At 44.5% G+C, this 21,734-nt stretch overlaps 1 protein-coding gene across 2 annotated transcripts in view; it reads right to left on the reverse strand.

Moving 5' to 3' along the window:
• Positions 1-21,734, reverse strand: part of CREB3L1 (cAMP responsive element binding protein 3 like 1) — an 81,404-nt gene that overhangs the window by 31,750 nt on the left and 27,920 nt on the right. For both annotated transcript variants that reach the window (XR_014516833.1, XM_083464664.1), the window contains exon 2: positions 6,599-6,827. Coding sequence is in view for 1 of the 2 variants with exons in the window: in XM_083464664.1 (XP_083320790.1) it covers positions 6,599-6,827 (229 nt within the window). In the remaining variant the exon portion in view is untranslated. The remainder of the gene's footprint in view (positions 1-6,598; positions 6,828-21,734) is intronic.

Consider the following 21,734-nt stretch of genomic DNA (forward strand, 5'->3'; position numbering starts at 1 on the left):
TCTCAATTAACTTAATGTATTTATTTACAACATTATTTTTTTTACCCAGTTTTTCAATTGAAAAGATTGTCAGGGCACTTTACAGATTTTTTGTTTTTAGACAATCCTTGCCCTCAGCCTCACAATCTCATGGCACAAAGGGGGGAAGTGATGGTGAGAGAGGAGGGGGGAAAGCAAACAGGCACCAGTTCTTAAAATTACAGTGGTACCTCGGGTTACATACGCTTCAGGTTACAGACTCCTCTAACCCAGAAATAATACCTCGGGTTAAGAACTTTGCTTCAGGATGAGAACAGAAATTGCGCAGCAGCGGCGCGGCGGCAGCAGGAGGCCCCATTAGCTAAAGTGGTGCTTCAGGTGAAGAACAGTTTCAGGTTAAGAACGGACCTCCGGAACGAATTAAGTTCTTAACCCGAGGTACCACTGTGCTCAGTTTGCATACCAAAAACCAGCTGGAGTGGAAACAGTGTGTGGAGAGGAGCCAAAAAAAGTCTCTCAGCAGGGGCAAAGCAATGGCCCAACTTCCAACCCTGGAGCCTAATGTATTTGTATGTAAAGATACGCAGGAAGTACAGTCAATTCCTGTACTTCTTACCTATTGATGATCCTGGGGATTGAATCAAGAACCTTTTGAACTGAGCCTTGGACTACCCTCATGGGCTATCTGGGGCAGGTTGCCATGAATGAGACCATTTTAGAATCATAGAATTGTAGAGTTGGAAGGGACCACAAGGGTCACCTTGTCCTATCCCAGGGGTCAGCAACCTTTTTCAACCATGGGCCAGTCCACCGTCCCTCAGACCATGTGGTGGGCTGGACTATATTATTGGGGGGGGGATGAATGAATTCCTATGCCCCACATATAACCCAGAGAAGCATTTTAAATAAAAGCACACATTCTACTCATGTAAAAAAAAACACTGATTCCTGGACCGTCTGCGGGCTGGACTGAGAAGGCGATTGGGCCACATCTGGCCGCGGGCCTTAGGTTGCCTACACGTGTCCTATCTGCTGCAATGCAGGAATCTTCTGTCCAAGGTGGGGCTCAAACATATAACCCTAATATTAAGAGTCTCATGCTTTACCAACTGAGCTATACCAGGAGAAGGATAGCATTATATGCTTATTGCTCAAAAAAAGCTCTCCAGGCATAGAAGGAAATAAGGGTGTGCATGCAAAATAAGAAGGTGTTACGATCTATCCGAATAGGCCAGGCCCAGTATAAATATAGTAAAGGTAAAGGTAAAGGTAAAGGGACCCCTGACCATTAGGTCCAGTCGTGACCGACTCTGGGGTTGCGGCGCTCATAAATGTTGTTAAATGGAGTTCGACTGTTGCAGTTACTCTGTAATAAGTACTGCCAGGTCCATTGTGAAATTAAATTTACTTATTGCTAGTTTGGGGTGTGTGTGTGTGTGTGTGTGTGTGTGTGTGTGTGTTTTAAAGCAGACAGTGTTATGCTTAGTTTACTTCTTTAACAAAAAAAACCCAAAACCTTGCTTCAGAAAGCAGTACAGCCAGACAGTACTTTGAGTACAACTCAGTTGAATACCGCCTCTTAAGACAAAATAGATATTTAAATAGTCTTTGCATGCGGGCGGGGGGAGATTAATGCACAAACAGGGCAAACTTATGAATAAGCACATGCAAAACTGACATGGACCAGAAATAGACTAATTGGTCCATCCCCAGATGGCTGCACCCTGCTGTGCTCGGCGCGCCAAGAGAACTGGCTTGAGCAATCTCCCCTGGACACTCCACATATAGTCAGATACTTGGAATGTGTGTGTGATAAACACTAGGGACTCGTAATCTAAAGATATTTGGGGGGCGGGAACCCATTGATTCTCCAGAGCTGTGCAAGGGTACTGGAGATGAGCAGTCAGGGAAAGATATTAACTGTACTGTCTTCTTTTCTCATCTTGCCTTCTGTGCTTGCTGCAGCACGCAAAGGAACTTATAGCACTCCATACTACAGAACTGTTCCTCAGTGCCATAGTCTCCCACCTTTGCTATGAAGAAATGCACTTCAGAATGAAGGACTGTAGCAGAACCCAGAAGCAGCTAGCGTACCCAACCGCCCCGTCCTTAACATTTGGCAGAACAAGACTGCTGCCTCAGGCACCTGATTCTGGGTGTCATGTAAGGGCAGCCAGTTATTAATTATTTAATTGCATCTGCACTGTTAGGGAGACACACTTGTAGGATGTTCTGTCTCGGCTGCCAAAATAAATTGGGTATTACACACCTTGATTTGAGAGGGGGAACATTTGCTGTTCCTCCTCAGGCAGCAAAATCCTTTGGGTTAGCCTTGTGCACAGGCTTCCGCTAAGACAAAAGATTATTAGCCATCCTGTTTTACCGATGGTCTCGATCTTGAGTAGGAGAGGTTTGTTCTGAGCAGAAGCCCATGGAGGAAGCTCACAACCTGAATACATGCTGCATTATGTATGAAAATATTGCAATTACCAAAATGTACATCTCGTGGATGGGGAAGGTCCTAGGAGCGTACCACTGGAGAGTACCTTACCTTCCCAAGCATGCTGGCATACATTCCCTCACACACAGTGAAAATTGGTACAAATCGCAGACAAGGTTTGGCATGCGGCAAGCTCTTTCTCTAGATCAGCCCTGCTCATTCCATTTTAAAAGATCTACGGACGAAGGGTGGTATACAAATTTAATAAAGAATAAAAACAAAAATAAAAGAAGGATCTACCAAAAAGAGGGAGGAAAGGGAAATTTCTCTGCCTCCTCTCTTCTTAATGTTTGGTATCACTCAGCATGGATAATCCCTGACCACAGCAGGGAAACCTATTCCCTGCTTTTGCTGAAAGGAAGGCTTTTCTTCTCTTGTGTATACTGAATCTGTGCCATTCTCTCTTCAGGCCAGCTGCTGTCCTTCAACTGCTGGGACACCCACATGGTCCCACAAATTACAGGATCCTCTGCTGGGGTTGCTCTAAAAATATCCTGCCATCATGAATTATCCTAAAATGAATTGTTTTAAAAATAGGCTCTGAAATGACTGTTCCTCTCCGTCTCCTACCGAGAGATCTGCGGGTAAGTAAAAAAGCCACTTAGTCTTCCACACGCGCCAGTAAGCACTGGCTGCAGGCAGCGGCTTCCACTGTGTCTACTACGCCCAAGCCAAAAGTGCCAGGAGAGGCACAGAGGTCTGTGCATCCACACCCAACAACCTAAGAGTCCCTTTTCTCTGCTGCTGCCAAGAGCCTGTCAGAGGGGGAGGGGAAGAGCGCAAGTTGACATGTTTTATTAGGCCTCCTTCTTGGAACGGGGATGCATGAGTTTTACAGAACTTTTTCCAGGCAGGTTGCAGCAGGACAGGCCTTGACACAAGAGGAGGAGCTTAGAGTTAGGTCAGTGGTAGAGCAGAAGCTCCCAGGCTCAATCCATGGGATTCCCAGGTAGTCTGAAACCCTGGAGAGCCTCTACCAGTCAGTGTCAACAGAACTAGACTGGGCAATGTTTTGCCTCAGGAGAAGGCAGCTTCCTAGCCTCCTAGAAGTACTCGGCAGTACTTCTAGAAGTACTCAGAAGTACCCTGATGTCAGAGGCTGTGTGAATATTGAGATGCCCCACAAGTGAAGAAGGGGATCTCTACCACTGAGCTGTGGTCCTTTGCCATTGAAAGGAAACCCACATATATAACTGTACACAATGTGTGCACTCTTGTATGTGAGGGACTTCATTTGTTGTTCAATAATGGCCTAGGCCAGGTGTACCTGAAGGAGCATCTCCACCCCCATCGTTCAGCCCTGACACTGAGGTCCTCCTCCGAGGGTCTTCTGGCGGTTCCCTCACTGTGAGAAGTGAAGTTACAGGGAATCAGGCAGAGGGTCTTCTCAGTGGTGGCGCCTGCCCTGTGGAGCGCCCTCCCATCAGATGTCAAGGAAATAAACAACTATCTGACTTTTAGAAGCCATTCTGGCCCATTTGGGGTGCTCCATCACATCTAGACTTAGTTATATTTTAAACTAAACATTCTAATAAAGATCCTAACAAAACTTGCTGGAGTCCATTCATTTCCCCTCAGTATGGTTGTTCATTCTTTGCCTCGACATAGGCAAATGGCTCTAAAAAGTTTCACTGCCAAACAAATCCTAAACACCACCGTTATTTTTTTCTGCATTGCCTCTATTGTATAACCACATTGATGATTTACAGTATTTAAGTCTGATGGATGGAGAAACAGATAAAGTGAACCAAGACCCCAGCATATATCCCCAAAGGAGCTTACTAGTTCAATACGGCTCAAAGCAGCAAGAACTGCTTTGAAATATGGGAACACATTGTAATATTCAGTGAATAGTACGCTAGTAGGAGGTCATTTTTTTGGACCAGATCCAGTATGGAAACAACTAACTCTCACACTAAATGACGATAAAGCAGTAAGTTTTCTCTCTCCCTCTCTTAAAATAGTGGGTTAGTGACTCTTACTGAGTCATGAAGCCAAAATCCCTGTTTAGTCTGTTGTTGCAAGCCCTGATTAAGAAGCAAAGGTCATTGTTAAGTCTGGTATATATTTTAATATAACAGAGCTCAGTTCTTATTTGAAATGGTCAATTTCTGTTTCTTCCATTACTGCTGCTCTGAGCAAAGGACACTTGGTAAGCAAGGAAAGCTGAAATTGGCTTTCTTTAGTTTGCTGCAAACCACAGCATAATCTTATGCATGTTTACTCAGGTGTAAGTCCCACTGTGTTCAATTAGGATGCTCCCTAGTAGGGATACACAAAACTGTCAAGTTCGCTTCCTCTCTGTTTCTAACTTTTCCAATCTTAAGTTTAGTTCCTCATATTTCCACATCAGTTCACAAAACATTTCTTTTAAAAGTCCTTATGAAAATTTGTTAGCAGTTAATGTGTCTTTCCCCTAATATATACATTTCTGCAAGCATTTCCCCCCAATATAATGCATTTTGCATGTTCTTTTCACTGGTATTTATTTTTGGATTTTATTTTATTCATTGCATAAGATTTATATACCACATGATTGTAGAAAAAATTCTCATAGTAGTTTACAAAAAAGAGAAAAACAATAAAATTATCACTAAAAATGTAGTCCTAATTTAAAACATACAGAAGGTTAAAACCACAATAAAATAGACTAAAACAAATTAAAACTGCTACAAATTTTCTAAATGTCTGGGTAGGCTTGTCTAAATGAGAATGTCTTCAGCAGACACTGAAGGAATACAGAGAAGGTGTCTGCTGGATTTCAATAGGCGGGGAGTTCCAAAGTTTCAGTGCTGCCACACTAAATGATAAAGTTCTTACAGATGTGGTGCCAGTATTATGTGGCACTTGTAAAAGTGGCTGAGTTGGCACATAAATATGTTATTCACACTTTCCCATAGTATATGCATTTTATGCACATTATTTGGATGGAGAATTGCAATATGTATGAATTTCAAAGGATCGTTGTTTGCCAGTCCATACTGTTTCAGGAAATGCAGATTAGGTAGGATTACATTGTGTGGTTATTACTGCAGCCTTATTTCCTTACCTAGTTTTCCTTTCCTGGGCTGTTCCTACCTGGTTTTAGCATGCTCATTCAACTTCTCCAAACCTCTTATCAGAAGGAAGCAGGATTCTTGAAAAACATGTCTCCAAAAAGAAGGGAGGGAGAAGAGGCCTGCACACCTTTCTATTTCAGCCTAATGGGGTATTGGCACTGGTGGAGGAAGAGGAGTGCGGGGGGAGCACGCCGCCACCAGCCGTGCGAGCCTGGTGGGGTGCCATCGCGGCTGCCCCCCCCCCCCCGCGCGCAGGGCGCCATGCCCCCAGGACGCATGCCAGCCCCGCCCGCCCCGCCTGCTCTACTCCTCCTGCTGTCAGATTATGAAACTCCACCACTGGGTATGTGTATGTATCATGGGCAATTAAGTGAGCAACACCAGTTCTATTATTATTAGGTGGATTCAAATCTATTAAAAGTAGATGAAATTGGCTACATTCAAACATATTTCACATAAACATCCATCTAGACCAGTGGTTCTCAACCTGTGGGTCCCCAGATGTTGTTGGACTACAACTCCCATCATCTTTGAGGTCTGGCCTTGTTAGCTAGGGGTGATGGGAGTTGTAGTTCAACAACATCTGGGGATCCACAGGTTGAGAAAGGCTGATCTAGACATATTGAGGGCTTATACTGAATTAAAGATTTCTGTACCAATCGTCACTGTATCTGCAATGTGAACTGATGGTGGTCTACTATTATCATTAGTATCCTTTGTTTATGATGATGATGTGTTTTTTCCTCTTCTCTTCAATTTTATTTTAACTTTTACTCATTCCTCTCCCCCAACCCCCCCTTCATTGTTAAATTTAAAAAAAGAAATCAATTTTTAGAAAGTGGGTCAAATTCATTGCCTGGAGTCAAACTTTCTTCCTGAAAGTGAAGGTATGGACCATCTCTTTTAGGTAGCCTGATCAGCTGTTTTAAAGGGCAATAGTTCATTTGAAAGAGAACACACCCACCTAACAGGACCAACTCTTCTGTAACAACACGGTAGGCTTCTAAGAGGTTTAGGGACACGTTTCTCAAACCAGCATGCATGGACCTTGCGCACTCACCATTGGCATTGTCTTCTGTCTTGACAGGCATGAGGGGGCTCTGGGGAGCTGAGTCTCCACTCAGGGAGTAGCTGTGCTCTGCTTGGATGCCAGGAGTAGGAGGGTCGAGATCCATGTCCAGCAAAGGGTTCTTTTCAACCAGCATGGGGTCATCAAAGAAGCTGTTGAAGAGTTCGTTGGAAAAGTCCTCCATATTCTCGGAGAAGTGGTCAAAGTTCTCAGAGAAATGCTGAGAAAAGGGCAAAAAGAAGAGCATTAAGCATCACCTCCATGAGGGACTAGAGGGTCTTCTACTGAAACGTATCCCAAGCCAGATGTATCAGGAGCCAAATTATCTGAAAGAGAAGCAGCTATATTCATCCTTTTATTCTTACCGTTTTCATAGCTACAGAAAGCTGTTGTTTTCTTAAAGAACGAACCAGACAATATCCACAAAGATATATCTCCCTGTCTGCCGTTTATACCTTAATTTAACTAACCCTATTTAATGGACCCATTTCTCCTTGGCGCTCATAACAAACCATCTGTACATCTTTTTCAACAACAAGCTTCATGTTATCAATTACTGTGGATATCAGAATTATTGGTTTGTCACCATTGGCATACACCATTTCAAATTGACAATGAGAGTGGGTGGATCTACACACAGGAGGAAAATGCTATAAATAAGTCAGAAATTAAATTGTTATAATTTAAAAATCGTAAATAATTTCCCTCCCTCTCCAGCACCATCTGGTGTTGCATGTTTATAACGTATTCAAAAAGCTAATTTTTGACTCATGTAGCTGAGTCCAGTGACAGTGGCCAGCAGTTTTCTGTTTGCCCCACCACTTTCCCCAGGCAAACACACTCTTTAGCACTGAATCAGAACAAACATCCATCCGTGGAAAATGCAATTGACATTTGCTCTGATTCAGCAGTAAAGATTGGGTTTTCCTGGGGAAAAGTGGTGGGATAAGCAGAAGCCTGGGTGAGCCCTACGGCAACAAATTTTAGCATAATTTCCCAAATAAGTGGAGGATGAAGCAGCTAATATGAATAGTGGTGCTACTGGATTATTATGAAGTCTGGCCCTCAAAAAAGTATTTCTTTCTTAGGCATATTGTATAAGGCATTTCCACTTAGCAAAGGAATAACCAAATAGCTAGGGGAAACTCTAATGTTTCTTGCAGCAAACACAGATAAACATATCTCTTTAAAGACATTTATATGTCCATCTGGAAACCCTGATTGGGAAAGGGTTCCAACATGTGTGTACATGGATGTTAAAAGACATGCATGTATATGTGTATATAATGCCCACCTGTTATATACTTGCTGCAAGAAACACTAGTGTAACACCATTTTTTCCTTCAACACTCTTAGGCTGCATACGCACCATACATTTGAAGCACATTTCTCCACCCACCCACCCAAAAGAACCCCGGGAACTGTAGTTTACCCCTCACACAACTGCAAACCCCAGCACCCAAAAACTACAGTTCCCAAGTTTCTTTGGGCAGAGAAATGTGCTTTACGTGTATGGAGTGTACGCAGTCAGTGGAACCCTTCTTACGAAAAGCTGTTCTACCTTTGTTAATAGTTTTATGAAGTCCCACCAGATCATATGTTTCAGCTCTTAACAGATTTCTCACTGGTTTCTACCACAGCTTTCACAGTGACCTACTGGGTCTCCCTTGCTGGCCCCACCAGCTCCTCAGGGAACAGAAATGCAGTACTGCAGCTAACTCATATTACCCTATGCAGATTGTGCCCTGCAGTCTTCCTACCTGGCTAGGACCAGTTGGGATTCCTTTCTATCTCTTATGCTGTAAGCACCGTACAGCTCATATGCTTTTCATGGTGACAAACATTTGAGAGGCTTGCTATGCTGCAGTTTTACCACAGGTGTCCAAAATATATCCGTCTAACTAAAGGTGAAAAACTACCCAGAAAGCCCCATGCAAAATTAAAGAGAAGCATCTCCAAATCCTGTACTCTGCAGATACTGTCCCTGAGGTAACAAGCCCTCCCGTATGTTCCTCAAACAGCATTACACACCCACGTCCCTCTGGAGTTTACAAGGCCAGATGTTTCTGTCTATCTTTATAAGAAGGAACTTAAGCTAAACAAAAGGAAAGGGTTGTGGCATTTTAATCTCCTTTAGGATTCCGGCCATCTTTTACGAGTCCTAGAAAAATAGAATAAAGTCACACGATGCCTGTGAATATCTGGCTTGCTCAGAAAGTTTAACTATGACTTAGTAACATTAACATGACCTGGTAACATCAATGTGAGTATAGCACTACCATCCAATAAATCCAGATTTTATAGTTTTAAAAAATATCCCAGATCTTTCCACATGGCACACTATTGTTTGCTGGCAGGGGACAAAAGGATTCATCAAAAAGTAATCAAGAAGTTACCTTCTTAAGAACCTAGAAAAGGGGAAAGAATTGCAGGGATACTTTACATGTTACATTTCCTCTACACAAAAAAGTCTCCATATCCATGTGGATGCATGTCATACTGCAGAAAGGTTACTGTGACTCCCCCCCCCCCCCCGCTAATGCTGCTGTTGCATACAGATGGATCAAAAACTCACCTGTCCACATTCGTGCTGCTGGGAGAAAGGTACAGTCCCCTTTGTGTTAAGACACTTGCCAGACCCAGCCACTAGGAGGCAGTCTGGGGCAGGGGGCAATTTAACTAGACAGATTGTTACTGTGACCCGAGATGTGTTTTGTGGAGAGTGTTTTTAGCTCGAAATCTAATTACTCCTTACAATGTATCCAGTGTGCTGTTTTTTGAAGACATATGATGTTCACCTGTTGTCTTTGTCTATGGAGTCACAAAATTAAAAGACGCCTGCTCCTTGAGAGAAAGGCGATGGCAAACCTAGACAGCATCTTAAAAAGCAGAGACATCACCTTGCCAACAAATGTACGTATAGTTAAAGCCATGGTTTTCCCTGTAGTGATGTATGGAAGTGGGGGCTGGGCCATCAAGAAGGCTGATCGCCGAAGAATTGATGCTTTTGAATTATGGTGCTGGAGGAGACTCTTGAAAGTCCGATGGACTGCAAGAAGATCAAACGCATCCATTCTTAAGGAAATCAGCCCTGAGTGCTCACTGGAAGGACAGATCCTGAAGCTGAGGCTCCAATACTTTGGCCACCTCATGAGAAGAGAAGACTCCCTGGAAAAGACCCTGATGTTGGGAAAGATGGAGGGCACAAGAAGAAGGGGATGACAGAGGACGAGATGGTTGGACAGTGTTCTCGAAGCTACAAACATGAGTCTGACCAAACTGCGGGAGGCAGTGGAAGACAGGAGTGCCTGGCGTGCTCTGATCCATGGGGTCACGAAGAGTCGGACATGACTAAACGACTAAACAACAACAACATGATGTTCACCACAACATGATGTTCACCACAATATATTGATCCTGTTGTTTCTTGACAAATACTACTATTTGCTATATGATGCATGGATTAATTAAATTATTGATCATAGTAGATGGAATGTAAGCATAATTACACATATGTGAGTAAGAGAGAGAGAGAGCAGTCCTACTCTGATTGGATATTATATAAAATACTTTTCTTCTTGGATTGCCATTCTGATGCAGAGCATCCATTTATGACTGAAAGATAGCATTTCAAGGTGGGAAGTAAGTACCGTACTTTATATGGTATTCTACACAAAACATCAGAAAGGAAAGGCGTGCTCTGTAGTGTGTGGTGCATGGTCTTAAAATTCCACACTGAGGCACACCGCTTGCTTTTTATTATCCAGACTGGAGAGGAGGGTGGACATTGTCTGGCCTCCTCTCTGGTGAGGAAATCCCTTGAGCAGGACCTGCCAGCTCAAAAAAACTGAGGGAGGAGTTGAGTTGGGCACCCCGGATACTACAATGTAAGTTCCTGTTTCAATAGCAAGGTGTGTGTTTGTTTTGCTCTGGCATAATATCATTATGTAAATAGAAGCAAGGCAATGAAAAGGCTGCATAGAGGCTGGTTAAAGGAACAGATATCAGGTAACTTTTAAAACAATCAGTTCTCAGCCATGTACTGAAAAGAGCAGAGAGTTCTGCAGTGTAGCTGGAAGAGGACTATAGTCAGGTAGATATTCAGATATTCAGGCAGGAAAGAAGTTGCCACTGGGAATTCTATGTGCACACAACTCCAACCCAGCCATCAGCACTGGTGGCATTTTTCAAAATGCATACAAAAGGTCTATACATGACAATCACAGCATATGGGGTGGCTAATATAAATCTCAAAAGAAACTACTAGGTGAAAACAATATTTTAAGATCTTGAAAGCAGGCCTGGATCAAGAAGGCAGTAAGAGGGAGCACATGCGCTGGGCAACAGGTTAGAGGGGGTGGCAAACAGTTTCCTGCCCTGATCACACCACCGCCCCCTGACGCCACCCCCGAGAAAAGCCCCCCCCCCAATTCATGTCCCCTACTGCTGAGAAAAAGAAGGGAACCTGAACCTGTAGGCTTCCTTCTCGCTGTGACGGCAAGGGGGAGGCAAAGGGGAGAAAGTCTTTCTCTCCTTCAATCTCCCCTTGTCCTTGCTGCCAGCAAGATATGGAAGTCTGCATGGGACAGAAGAGGAGAAAGACTTTCTGCCCTTGTGAGTCTTCCCTGCAGGTTCAGCCTAGATTGATCAACTCCTTCCCAGAGTGGGGGGTTGTGGTGGTGGTGGTGGGGGTTGGCTTGCCACACTCCAGCCCTGGCAGTGTCCAATGGAATAACAAGTTATGGGGTGGCTGAAGCGATGTGAGCCATTTAGCTTCCCAGAACCAGGAAAGGAGGAGATGGAGCCTTCACCAAGGCCATTGCACAACATGGAGCCTTGTGGGACAGAAGACATTGGCTCAGCTGGCTAAAATGGAGATAACTGTGCCAGGAGTGCACCAAGGATGCTGAAGATGAGCCAGAGGAGGGAAAGGGAAAGCACCAGGGTCTAAATGACTTGAAGGACCTTCCCTCTCTAGGATTCTTTCCCCCATTGGCATATTATCCTGATCCTTTTGCAAGCGCAAATGCTTCCTCATCAGTGCTTGCCCCTTTTATCTCTGGAGAAGTACTCATTTACCAGATTAGCACTAACCATGGTGTGCCTCAGAATGGGTTTTTCAGAGGTAAGTGCTTTCTGCACTTAAGGTAGTTTATGCACTGGGATAAGGGATAATTATGGTCATTACCAAAGATTGTATGAGGCACAGACACCCTTAAAGAAGAAAGCACTCCCAGATCATTCCAGATTTGGAAAATGCTATTTAATTTCAAGGCAAGGCAACAGATTCAGGGCTGAATCATAGTTCATATATTCAGCAGGGTGAATCAAAGGTTGAAGAGAGTTGAAAGATGGTCAGCAACGCCCCCTGACAAGATCAGAGACTCTAAACTTGCCCTTCTGCTAAGGCCCATGTTTGGCGGCTGGAGTTTGCACTTCCATACAAAAACACTGTGACCTGTCCACGACCCCTTTTTAAAGCCATCCAAGCTGGTGGCCATCTCCACATCTTGTGCCACTGATTTCCATAAATTATTTATGTGTTGTATGAAGAAGTACTTTTTGTCTGTTCTGAATTTCACTCTATACCATCAAGTTCTAGTATGGGGAGGAGGCAAAAAGCGCCTCTCTCTCTTCATACCATACAAAATGTTAAAAACCTCCCCCATGTCCTTCCCAAACCCCTGGCAGGCAGCAATGGGGATGGATGGAGCAAAAAGCACAACCAATGCCACATCCGGAATTCTGCCACTTGCACCAGCCAGTGAGGGAGATGAAAGGGCAGGGAAACTATGAATTTCTGTTGCACTAGCTCCAGCCAGCAGCAGCAGCAGAGACCTGGATTAGGTCTGTTGCAGCTAGCTAGACTGGCTTAGGATCCTCTGCACTCCAACATATTGAATCCCCAAACCGGGGATGCTTGTCTTCTCATCCATGCTCCTACACAAGTTACGTGACCAGTGCGAGCTCACAGAACACAAAAGGCCCCCCTTTTGCAGGGCTGTGCTCTCACAGTGCCAAAAAGACAAGTTTTGGGGAACCATGTGAGACTGCAGCCCCTAAAAGAACACTTTCTTCAGGGTGAGATCTCGGTGCAAAATTGCAAGAGACCATGACGCCCAAAATGGCCACTGTGCTCTTGCAGGAAAAGAATGGGACATCCTGTTTTTTCCAGCACTTGTGGGGCATGGGATCCAGCAGACACTTGGCCAGGTGAGCCTTGTCCCACCCTCTCCTCCCCGCCTCCCAAAACCTCAATTTTGAGGGTATGCACCAACTACAGTACCTCCCATAGGGAAGCCACCAATATAATCTTCTGCCTGTGTGTAGATTAGGTAGTACAGTGCCAGATCATCGATCTAGCAAAGCCCAGCACATGTATCTTCTCAACAGAAACCTCTGCCATCACAGCATTGCTCTTAGTTGTGATGTTTTCCTAAACTAAAAAGCCCCAAATAATTTAGACTTCCCTTTTACGGAAGGTGTTCAGCAGTGTTTCCTACTATATATTTCAGTTCCTACAAGAAAGTTTCCAGATTAAATATAAATGATACTGGATGGGATATATATCTTCTTTCAAAGAAGGAAGTTACATTTGTTTGTGTTGTATCCTAGTGGCTCTGCCACGATTGCTTCTTATGTGAGTGTCAGGAGACTAAACTGATAAGCTCTCTCTTCCTATATAACCTGTGACTAAATGCTTCATGAAATAATCACTTTATGTCATCTAGGGTGTGCTGCAGAGATAACATCAATCAAGCACTGACTGGAGTCCAATATAGCATAATGGAGAACGTTGTGGATTACGTAAAGCCTTTAAGAAAGGGGTGGGGAACCTGGTGCTCTCCAGATGTGCTCCCATCATCCTTGACCATGGGCCATGCTTGGAGGGGCCAGTGGAAGCTGGAGTCCAACAATGTCTGGAGGGTCACAGATCCCACATCCCTGCTTAAAGACTTTTGCCAGTTCTCTTTTGCACTTAGGAAAACCATGGAATGAATTAATATACGGTAACTAGGAAGAGGGCTTAAGGCAGACACTCATGTAGATCTTGGGCTGAAGTTCTGCAGCCTCCTCCAGATCCAGATTCTAGCTTGTTTTCAAAACCATATAAACACCCTTACAAACTGTTCACTGAGTGATTTAAAAGTGAATGAAGACAGCTTTTGCAGCAAGCATCAAGTGGCAAGAGTGAACCTCGCTGTGGCTTCTGTGAACTTGCCTTCAGGCAAAGTCACCAGTTTGAGGCAAGCCAGTTGGGAATGGGACCAACATCATTTTGTAGGGAAAGCTGCTTCCCAATGTGGTCTGAAGTTAAAAGCACCAAGTCCATATTTAGTGCTCCATTATCTGCTTCTCTCTTTCACCCCTGTGTTTGTGTTCTCTCTCTCTCTCTCTCTCTCTCTCTCCTCTCCTCTCCTCTCCTCTCCTCCCCTCCCCTCCCCTCCCCCACCCCTCATATTTCACAGCCAAGAAATAGCACAAGATGTGTTTCCAAAGCGTTACCAATGAACAGTCAGGATGGGGGCAGCCAAGGTTCACTGAGACCCATAGTGGGGCTGCGCCGATTCCCTGACACAAGCCAAAGTTTCAGGCTGCTCTTAACTGCTCCGCTCTTTCCCATGAGCTTGGAGATAGGGGAAGATATACCTCCTGATCTCATATTTGGGCATCGTTCTCCAAATGCAGGCAATCTTTTAACTTTGTAAAATCTGCTCCTGCTTAAGCCGTCTCATTCCTGAAGCAAGCATGTGAGGCTGTCAGTCATTGGCTGCGGTACGGCACTCTCCCAGTGACAGACGCATGATAGGCCGAGTCTTCCAAACATATTTCCACCACATGTTCTCATCACCACAAGATGAGCTGAAGCTGCCTGAGTGAATCTCCATTGCAGGGCTGGCCTTACCATGAGGCAGAGTGAGGCAAGCACCTCAAGCAGCAGGTGATGGGGGCAGAAGCAACAGCCCTACCCCACCCCTATGGCAGTTCCTCACGAGCCATTTCCCTCCGCTGGATGTCAGAGCTGTATGTGCCTGTCATGTATCACCTCAACCACCCTCAAGTGGTACTAACCCACTGCCAGAGTTGAAGTAAAATTCAGCTTACAGCCCAGTCAGCTTCCATACACGGAAGCCGTGCAAGGGTGGTGATGGTGCTATCTTGTCCTTTGCCTCAGGGAGCAAAATGTCTTGGGCTGGTTCTCCTCCTTTGCCTCCTGAGCATAAAAGTTTGTCTCAGAGATTAAGCCAGGAGTGTTTGCTTTGTGCCTTTCAGATGTGGGTGAACTATAGCAGCACACACCCCATACCTTTAAAGCCCACCCCCAACCCCGAACTGTAATTTGTTAAGGGCAGTGGGAATAGGTGACTTGTGAACGGTACCCTACAGTTCTCCAAATTCTTGGGATGGAGGAATGTGCTTTAAACATGGTGTGTATGCAGCCTACAACTCCCAGCATCCTTGACTGCAGGCTGTGCTGGCTGGGGCTGCTGGGAGTTGGAGTCCAACAACTTGAGAAAGGCCCCACTTTGGCCGCCCCTGAGTTAAGCTGAAAATATACAAATGTGAACTCATCTCTGTTGCTTGAGCTACCCCTTTCCTTTGAGAAACCCGAATTCTTCATTTTTTCCCTCAGGGTTGTACTGTTTTTTCACCTTAAAGGAAAAAATCCAGGAAAGAGTCTCACCCCCACTGCTTCAGATTCAAATAAGTTCTCCCCATCCTGACCTTTCTACACTAAAACTCACTCCAAAAAGAAGCCAGCAAAAGGCCAGTCCCACTAGACTAAAGCCCAAATCCAGGAGACGAAGGCTGCTTGAAAACCAGAGGTTCTCCTCATGCTGGCCAACTGTGCCAAACCAGGAGGGGATTCTTCTAAGTTTTCTCTTTTACTTTTTATTATTAAATAAATATATTTTTTTTCCTTCTCTGCCTGCCAAGATAAATCTCCAATTCCAGCTGTGACATCTGCATTTCCCTTCTCTGCTTTCAATAAGGAATGAGCACCCCCCTCACCCTACACGCCAGCTTCACAGCTGAGGTTTCTTTTACACTCCAAAAAAGAAGAAGTTGCATGCCTCCATCCATTCTTTGCTCCCTTAATAAAAAATTGCGGTGAATGTTAGTGCTTGTGAAACTGACAGGCTGACAGTGTTAACAAGAGACAGGCAGCATGTGGGTCTTGCAACCTGGTTAACACACCTCCGACCTGATCCTCACGATTACTGTAAGCCTGTTCCCACATTTCTACCCTTCCTGTCCTCTCTTTGTTCTTAGCCCATTAATATTTCACTTTAGGACATCCATGCTGTCCGCCATCCAATGGCTACTTCACACATGTTTTTAGCATGAATCAGATAGACAAACCTGCCTTTTTGAGAACACATGACTGAAAACAAGTACACATGCCAAGGGATCCAGAGTCAGCCCAATATATTTTGCTGCCTGAGATGAAGGACAAGATGGCGCACCCTCCTCATTTCATGGACAGAGGCTGAGTGGAAGGGCAGCTGAACTTGCCTCAACACTAAGTGACAAGATGGCACCTTCCACTGCATCTGAGACACCAAGTCTAGGGGAGCTGGGTCAGCTCATATGGCATACACAGCTCTGTCTTATAACAGAAGGAAACGGCTGGAGGTTCAGAAGGAGGAGCCAGAGAGTTGCCACTGCTCTCCCCCAGCATCTCCTGCATGAGGTGGTGACCTTGTTCTGCCTAATGGTAGAGCAGGCTCCACACAGACCCAGTAATTTGACTCTTATGACGACTTAATTCTGAGTTCATGTGAAACCATGGCTTGTGCTAACCATCGTTTAGGACCCAAACTACTACCTGAGCTTCCAAAGCTACAAAAAGCAAGCCAGAGCTGCTTCTATTTTCTATCCTCTCAGCACTCAGCATCATAAATTCACTCCCCACTACATGAAGACCAGCTTTCCGAGGTGGTGTGATAGCTGAAACTACTGAAACCATCAGTTGAGACACCCTACTCACCGTTAGACAAACCACAATCTGCAAACTCACTTCAAGCTATGATTTCTGTGCTTCCTGCCTAATCACAAACCAACGGATGACATCATGACAAAGCATAGTTTAGCTTCTTCAAGCAGACATGAGACTGTGAAACAGCCCTGAGAAAATAAAGTAGGTATTTCTCTTTTACATATGCGAACAAGGTATTTAGTGTTATGATGCAAACTATGTCCAACGAGAGCACCAAGTGAGCTTCCTTGAGCTGGTGCCGGATTGGATGCAAACCCACTGTGTGTACTTCACACTAAATTCTCATGCATAAGGGCAAATTAAGCAACCATCGCTGAAAAACACTTATGAGGAAAACAGACTACATTCCTCTTTAAAAAGATGCAGTTGGAGGTTATGGATCACAAAGTGTAACCTCATACACTCTGGTCCTGAATGATATTTTCCAGGCCTGTGGATTGTTCACTGCTACACATGTCACTTGCAATCCACAACTGGGGCTGCAAGTTCAAAGAGACTTAACATATGACCTTTTTCTTATTGGGTAAGTGAAGCATGAATGTTTATTTTGCTAAGAGCATGATTGTCAGATAGCTGATGAACAGAATGCAACTGATGGTATATACAGCCCAGGGGTGGCTGGATCAGCTTTTTCTCATTCCCTGTCAGTGTCTCCATAAGTCGATTGTTTCCTGTTAACATGGATTGTAAAACAAACGTGCACAAAATTAGAAATTTCTCTATGCAGTTTTTTTTTTGCATTTTTTCTATGCACCTTCCCCCAAAATATGCATTTTGTGCACATTTTCTCCAAAAGAAATGATTTTGCATGCCCTTCCCCTTGAAATATGATTTTTTGGCAAGCAAAAAATTTGGAATGCAGTTAGCAATCTGCATAGAAGTCTGGGAACTGCTAATTTGGTTGGCACACTTTAAAACACAGGGCAAAATTATCCTCCATTGCTGATATGATTACCCCTTGAAGACTGTCTGGTAGAATTATATGCAGGCTTTCTTTCTACTAAAATGAAATGATGTTATCCAAAGTTGGGTGCCTGAAACCCTTCAGTGGCATGGAAAATACAGAATGTGAAAGAAGTATATATATTCAGCTGTTGCAAAAATTATATTTTAACAACGATTTTTGCCCTAAGCTTTTTTCTGAATCTGTGAGTTGTGAGGAGAACTCTGCAAGCCACTCTAGGTTCCTTATATTTTATAGGAGATAAAAATATAATGAACAAGTCAAATGAGTATATACCAGCAGAAATGTCATTTTAAAGATAAAAATCCTTATGACCAGTCCTACTGTTAGGCAGAGTGAGGCATCCACCTCAGGCAGCAGCTGCTGAGAGCAGCTGCCAGGTGTAGGGAGAAGAGAGCGGTATGTGTCATGCAAAGTGCCCTGCATCCCCATAGCTAGCCTGCTCCCTTGAGCTGTGGACACAAAAGTTGTTGAGTATTTTCTTTCTTTCTCGAAGCTAAGAAGTTATTGAGCTATTTTTAAGAAATTCGCAAAAATCTAAACTTCCGACATGGGTTCCCTTATGTCTGGATTTTCATGAACATTAAAGCTATTTCTGCCCGGACACTGTTTCCAATGGCCAGATCCTGTCAGTGTCCAGGAAATTCCGGACGTATGGCAACTCTAGTTTGACGCAAAATTCAGCTCCCAGTCTACTCAACTTCTGTCGGTGGAATGGAGATTTGAGTTGCCATATTTACCTTTGCTTCCGGTTGCAAAATATCTAAAATAACCAAACTGCCCTGCTGACCCCTGCAATAAATGAAGTCTATCCCCCTTTGCAAATTCCACCCATCACTTTTAAACAAACCTTGACAGCACACAATCCTGCGCATACTTACCCAAAAGTAAGTTCTTCTCTGCTCAATATGAGTTACTTTCATGTCAGCAGGCGTAAGATTGCAGCCCAAAGCACATTTGCCTTTATCAGGGGGCTAACGCTACTGCTCAGCTGTGGCCTATTCAGAGAGTTACTGATGCCCGGTCAATATCTGAATGCACACAGTACATTTCCAGCACTCTTATTGCCATTTTAACAGTCATGGCTCCCCCCAAAGTATCTTGTGAAGTTTCATTTATTAGGAGTGCTGAATGCAGTTAGAAGACCCATAACAGAGCTACAATTCCCAGCACCCTTATCACGCTACGGTTTCCAGGATTCCTTGAGGGATTCCATGACTGTTAAAGTGGTATAAGAGTGCCTGAAATGTATGGTGTGAATATGACCTATACTCTAAATACAGATCTGGCTGAGGGGAAATGCTTTACAATAGTCTAGACTCTTTTTCTTTTATATTGCTTCTGCAGGAAAGTTGTAAAAAAGAATCCTGCCCAGTTCCTTGAGTTCTGGAATCCTTGAGTTTCTAAAAGGCTCCGGGGTTGACATTCCTGCTTTTCTGCCAGCAGCAAAAATGAAGGGCGGGACAAGGGGGCACTTTTACATAATCAAAACCGACAGAGAAGAAAAATATTCAGGAGACAGTAGTGAGGAGTATTTTCTTCCTATGTGTTAATAATTTTCAGATCTAACAGTGGAAGGTGATATGTAAAATATACGTTCTCTTTGGCTCTCGTCGCCGTCCATTTAAAGACGCCGCAATGAAGCCTCATATTCATTTTAGTGCAAACCTCCTTCCAGCAAAGGATCTTTGCCAAAGCAATGGTTCTATAGTTTCTAATGCTGGGTCCCACAAGGGCCGCAACGGGTGTCACAGGCACACAAAAAAACTCCTGAGAAACAGTTTGAGCATTGCAGCAGAATCAGGAGCCAGCATTCTCAGGTACTTGCCAGGGTCCCCATCTCAGCAAGGAGGCCCAGTGCCGAACCCTGGAACCTCTCAGCCTGTCTGCCTCTGCTCCTTGCTGTCCTTCTCTTTTCACCTGACCTCTCTGAACAAGCCAGAAATGGTGGGAGAGGGGCAAGCATCAGCCTTGGCTTGTGTTCCCTTCTCCATCTTGATGGCCATACAAATCAAACTGTGACAAAGGTCAGTGAAGGGTCAGTGATAGTGGAATACTTGGCATGGGGCTCCCAAATCCTGCAGCCAACAGGACTGAGCAGGACATCAGGTGTATCACAACAGGAACACTTCAATCATTCATGCTGGCGCTCTTTGAAAATGTCCTAGATTTCAGGTGACGAGTCAACTGCCAGCCCAAAGTGGCCTTGTTTACATTTAAGATTAAGTGACAGATTCACAAAGATCAATTGTAAGTGCGAACCATCCTTGAATGTTAGTGGTTTTTCTAATATCCAGCTACCTAAGAGTATCTAAATTAATTATGGCACAATAGTTTGCATGATGCAAGCTTTATCCTATTGAGCAAAGTCAAATAGGTGAACTGTCCTTATGTTAGTCTGGGAAAAAGCCACTCTTACTACCAGCAATCCCACCACTGCCAGATGCAGAACTGCCAGCAGACTTTGCTGCGCAGAAGTGGGAGGAGGAGATGAATGTGCCAACGCATCTTCCTCCACATTCTAGATGGGAAAAGAGAATGACTATAGAATAAACTATATTTAATAGTCCATCATGTAAGTACTACAGTAGTACCTCGGGTTAAGAACTTAATTCGTTCTGGAGGTCCGTTCTTAACCTGAAAATGTTCTTAACCTGAGGTACCACTTTAGCTAATGGGGCCTCCTGCTGCCGCCGCACAATTTCTGTTCTCATCCTGAAGCAAAGTTCTTAACCCGAGGTACTATTTCTGGGTTAGCAGGGTCTGTAACCTGAAGCGTCTGTAACCCAAGGTACCACTGTACTGTATATGTATGGAAAGATCGGTAAACCTCTTCAGACATCATAGGCATGTGCAGAGGGAAAGAGTGGGGTTTGGGTGATCAAATCTGAAAGAGCACCCACCCACATGTAACAACTGTGCAGACAGAGGGGCTCTCACCACATAATGGGGAAGGTTAAGAAATCAGGAGGAAGTTGGCTCACACAGGCTTCCCCTTCCCTTTCCTTCCCATGTGTTTGTGGCACCCGAAAAGGGATATGTGCAGTAACATAAGCAAAAGACAGTAGAACAGTCTAAATATGGTCCCTCTGTACTCAGTGAGAGGCGCCTCCGAAGGTGATTCACAAGCATGATAGCTTTGGTCTTTGTTAGAACAGAACCAGCTGTGACAAAGAATTCCAGGTTAGGCTGTGCACACCATAAATTGAAAGCATATGGCTTCCTACCAAAGAATTTTGGGAACTGTAGTTTACCCATCACAGAGCTACAATTCCTAGCACTTTTAACAAAACTTCAGTTCCCAGGATTCTTTGGGTAAAGTCATGCACTTTAATTAACCTTACTTAATTTGAAATATGAGTGTAAACTTGAGAATCCACTTTCTATCTGAATTGGGGGCGGGGGTGTAACAGGGGCTCCCCATGCCTTGAGTGATATATGAACATTGGAAGAGAGAAGGAAGAGAGAGAATATAAAATGGGGGAGGAAAGATCCCTTGCAAGCATTTAAAAGAAGTGGGGAACGGTTTGTTCTGGCTGATATGTCTCTTGAGGGGAGGGGGCTGCTTTGATTTTATTTGTGTCTAGACAGTATATGGGATGTAGCTGCTGCAAGGATCCAAAGGAAATAACGCACAGTGGAGCGAAAGGAAAACTAGGGGAGAATGCCAGAGGGGTGTGGGGTCAGCCGGAGAAAACAAAACGGAAGAAGTGAACTCCCTGAGAAGTCAGCTAATCGAAACGCCTACAAAGGGTTAACCTGCTCCCAAAAGAGGCCTTCTGAAGAAACAATAAGAAACCTATCAGCTTATTGGACAGCTCCTAGAGACCTAGGGCCAATGGGAAGAGCCTGCCAACGGAGAAGCCTTTTCGGTGAGCAGATCAAGAGGAGTGCAGGGCTAGAATGGAGCAGTCGCTCCGCGTGCGGTTTGTCAGGGCTGAGGTAGGAGCCCCGGCGAGGTTGCCTGGGATGAAAGCTCCCTTGCACAGCCCCGAAATCTCCAGGTTGCGCGAGATGCTGCTTCTGGAAGTCGAGCCATAAAGCGAGAGGCGCTGGGGAGCCATTGAGTTGCACCTCCTGCCTGCAGCCTGCAGTGTGTGACTGCTATTACCAGGGCCATTCGTTTCTGCAGATATCGAGACTGAAGTCTGGTGTATCTA

The sequence above is a fragment of the Podarcis liolepis genome (genome assembly GCF_965112155.1).
Source record: "Podarcis liolepis genome assembly, chromosome: 1".
Lineage (NCBI taxonomy): Eukaryota > Metazoa > Chordata > Lepidosauria > Squamata > Lacertidae > Podarcis > Podarcis liolepis.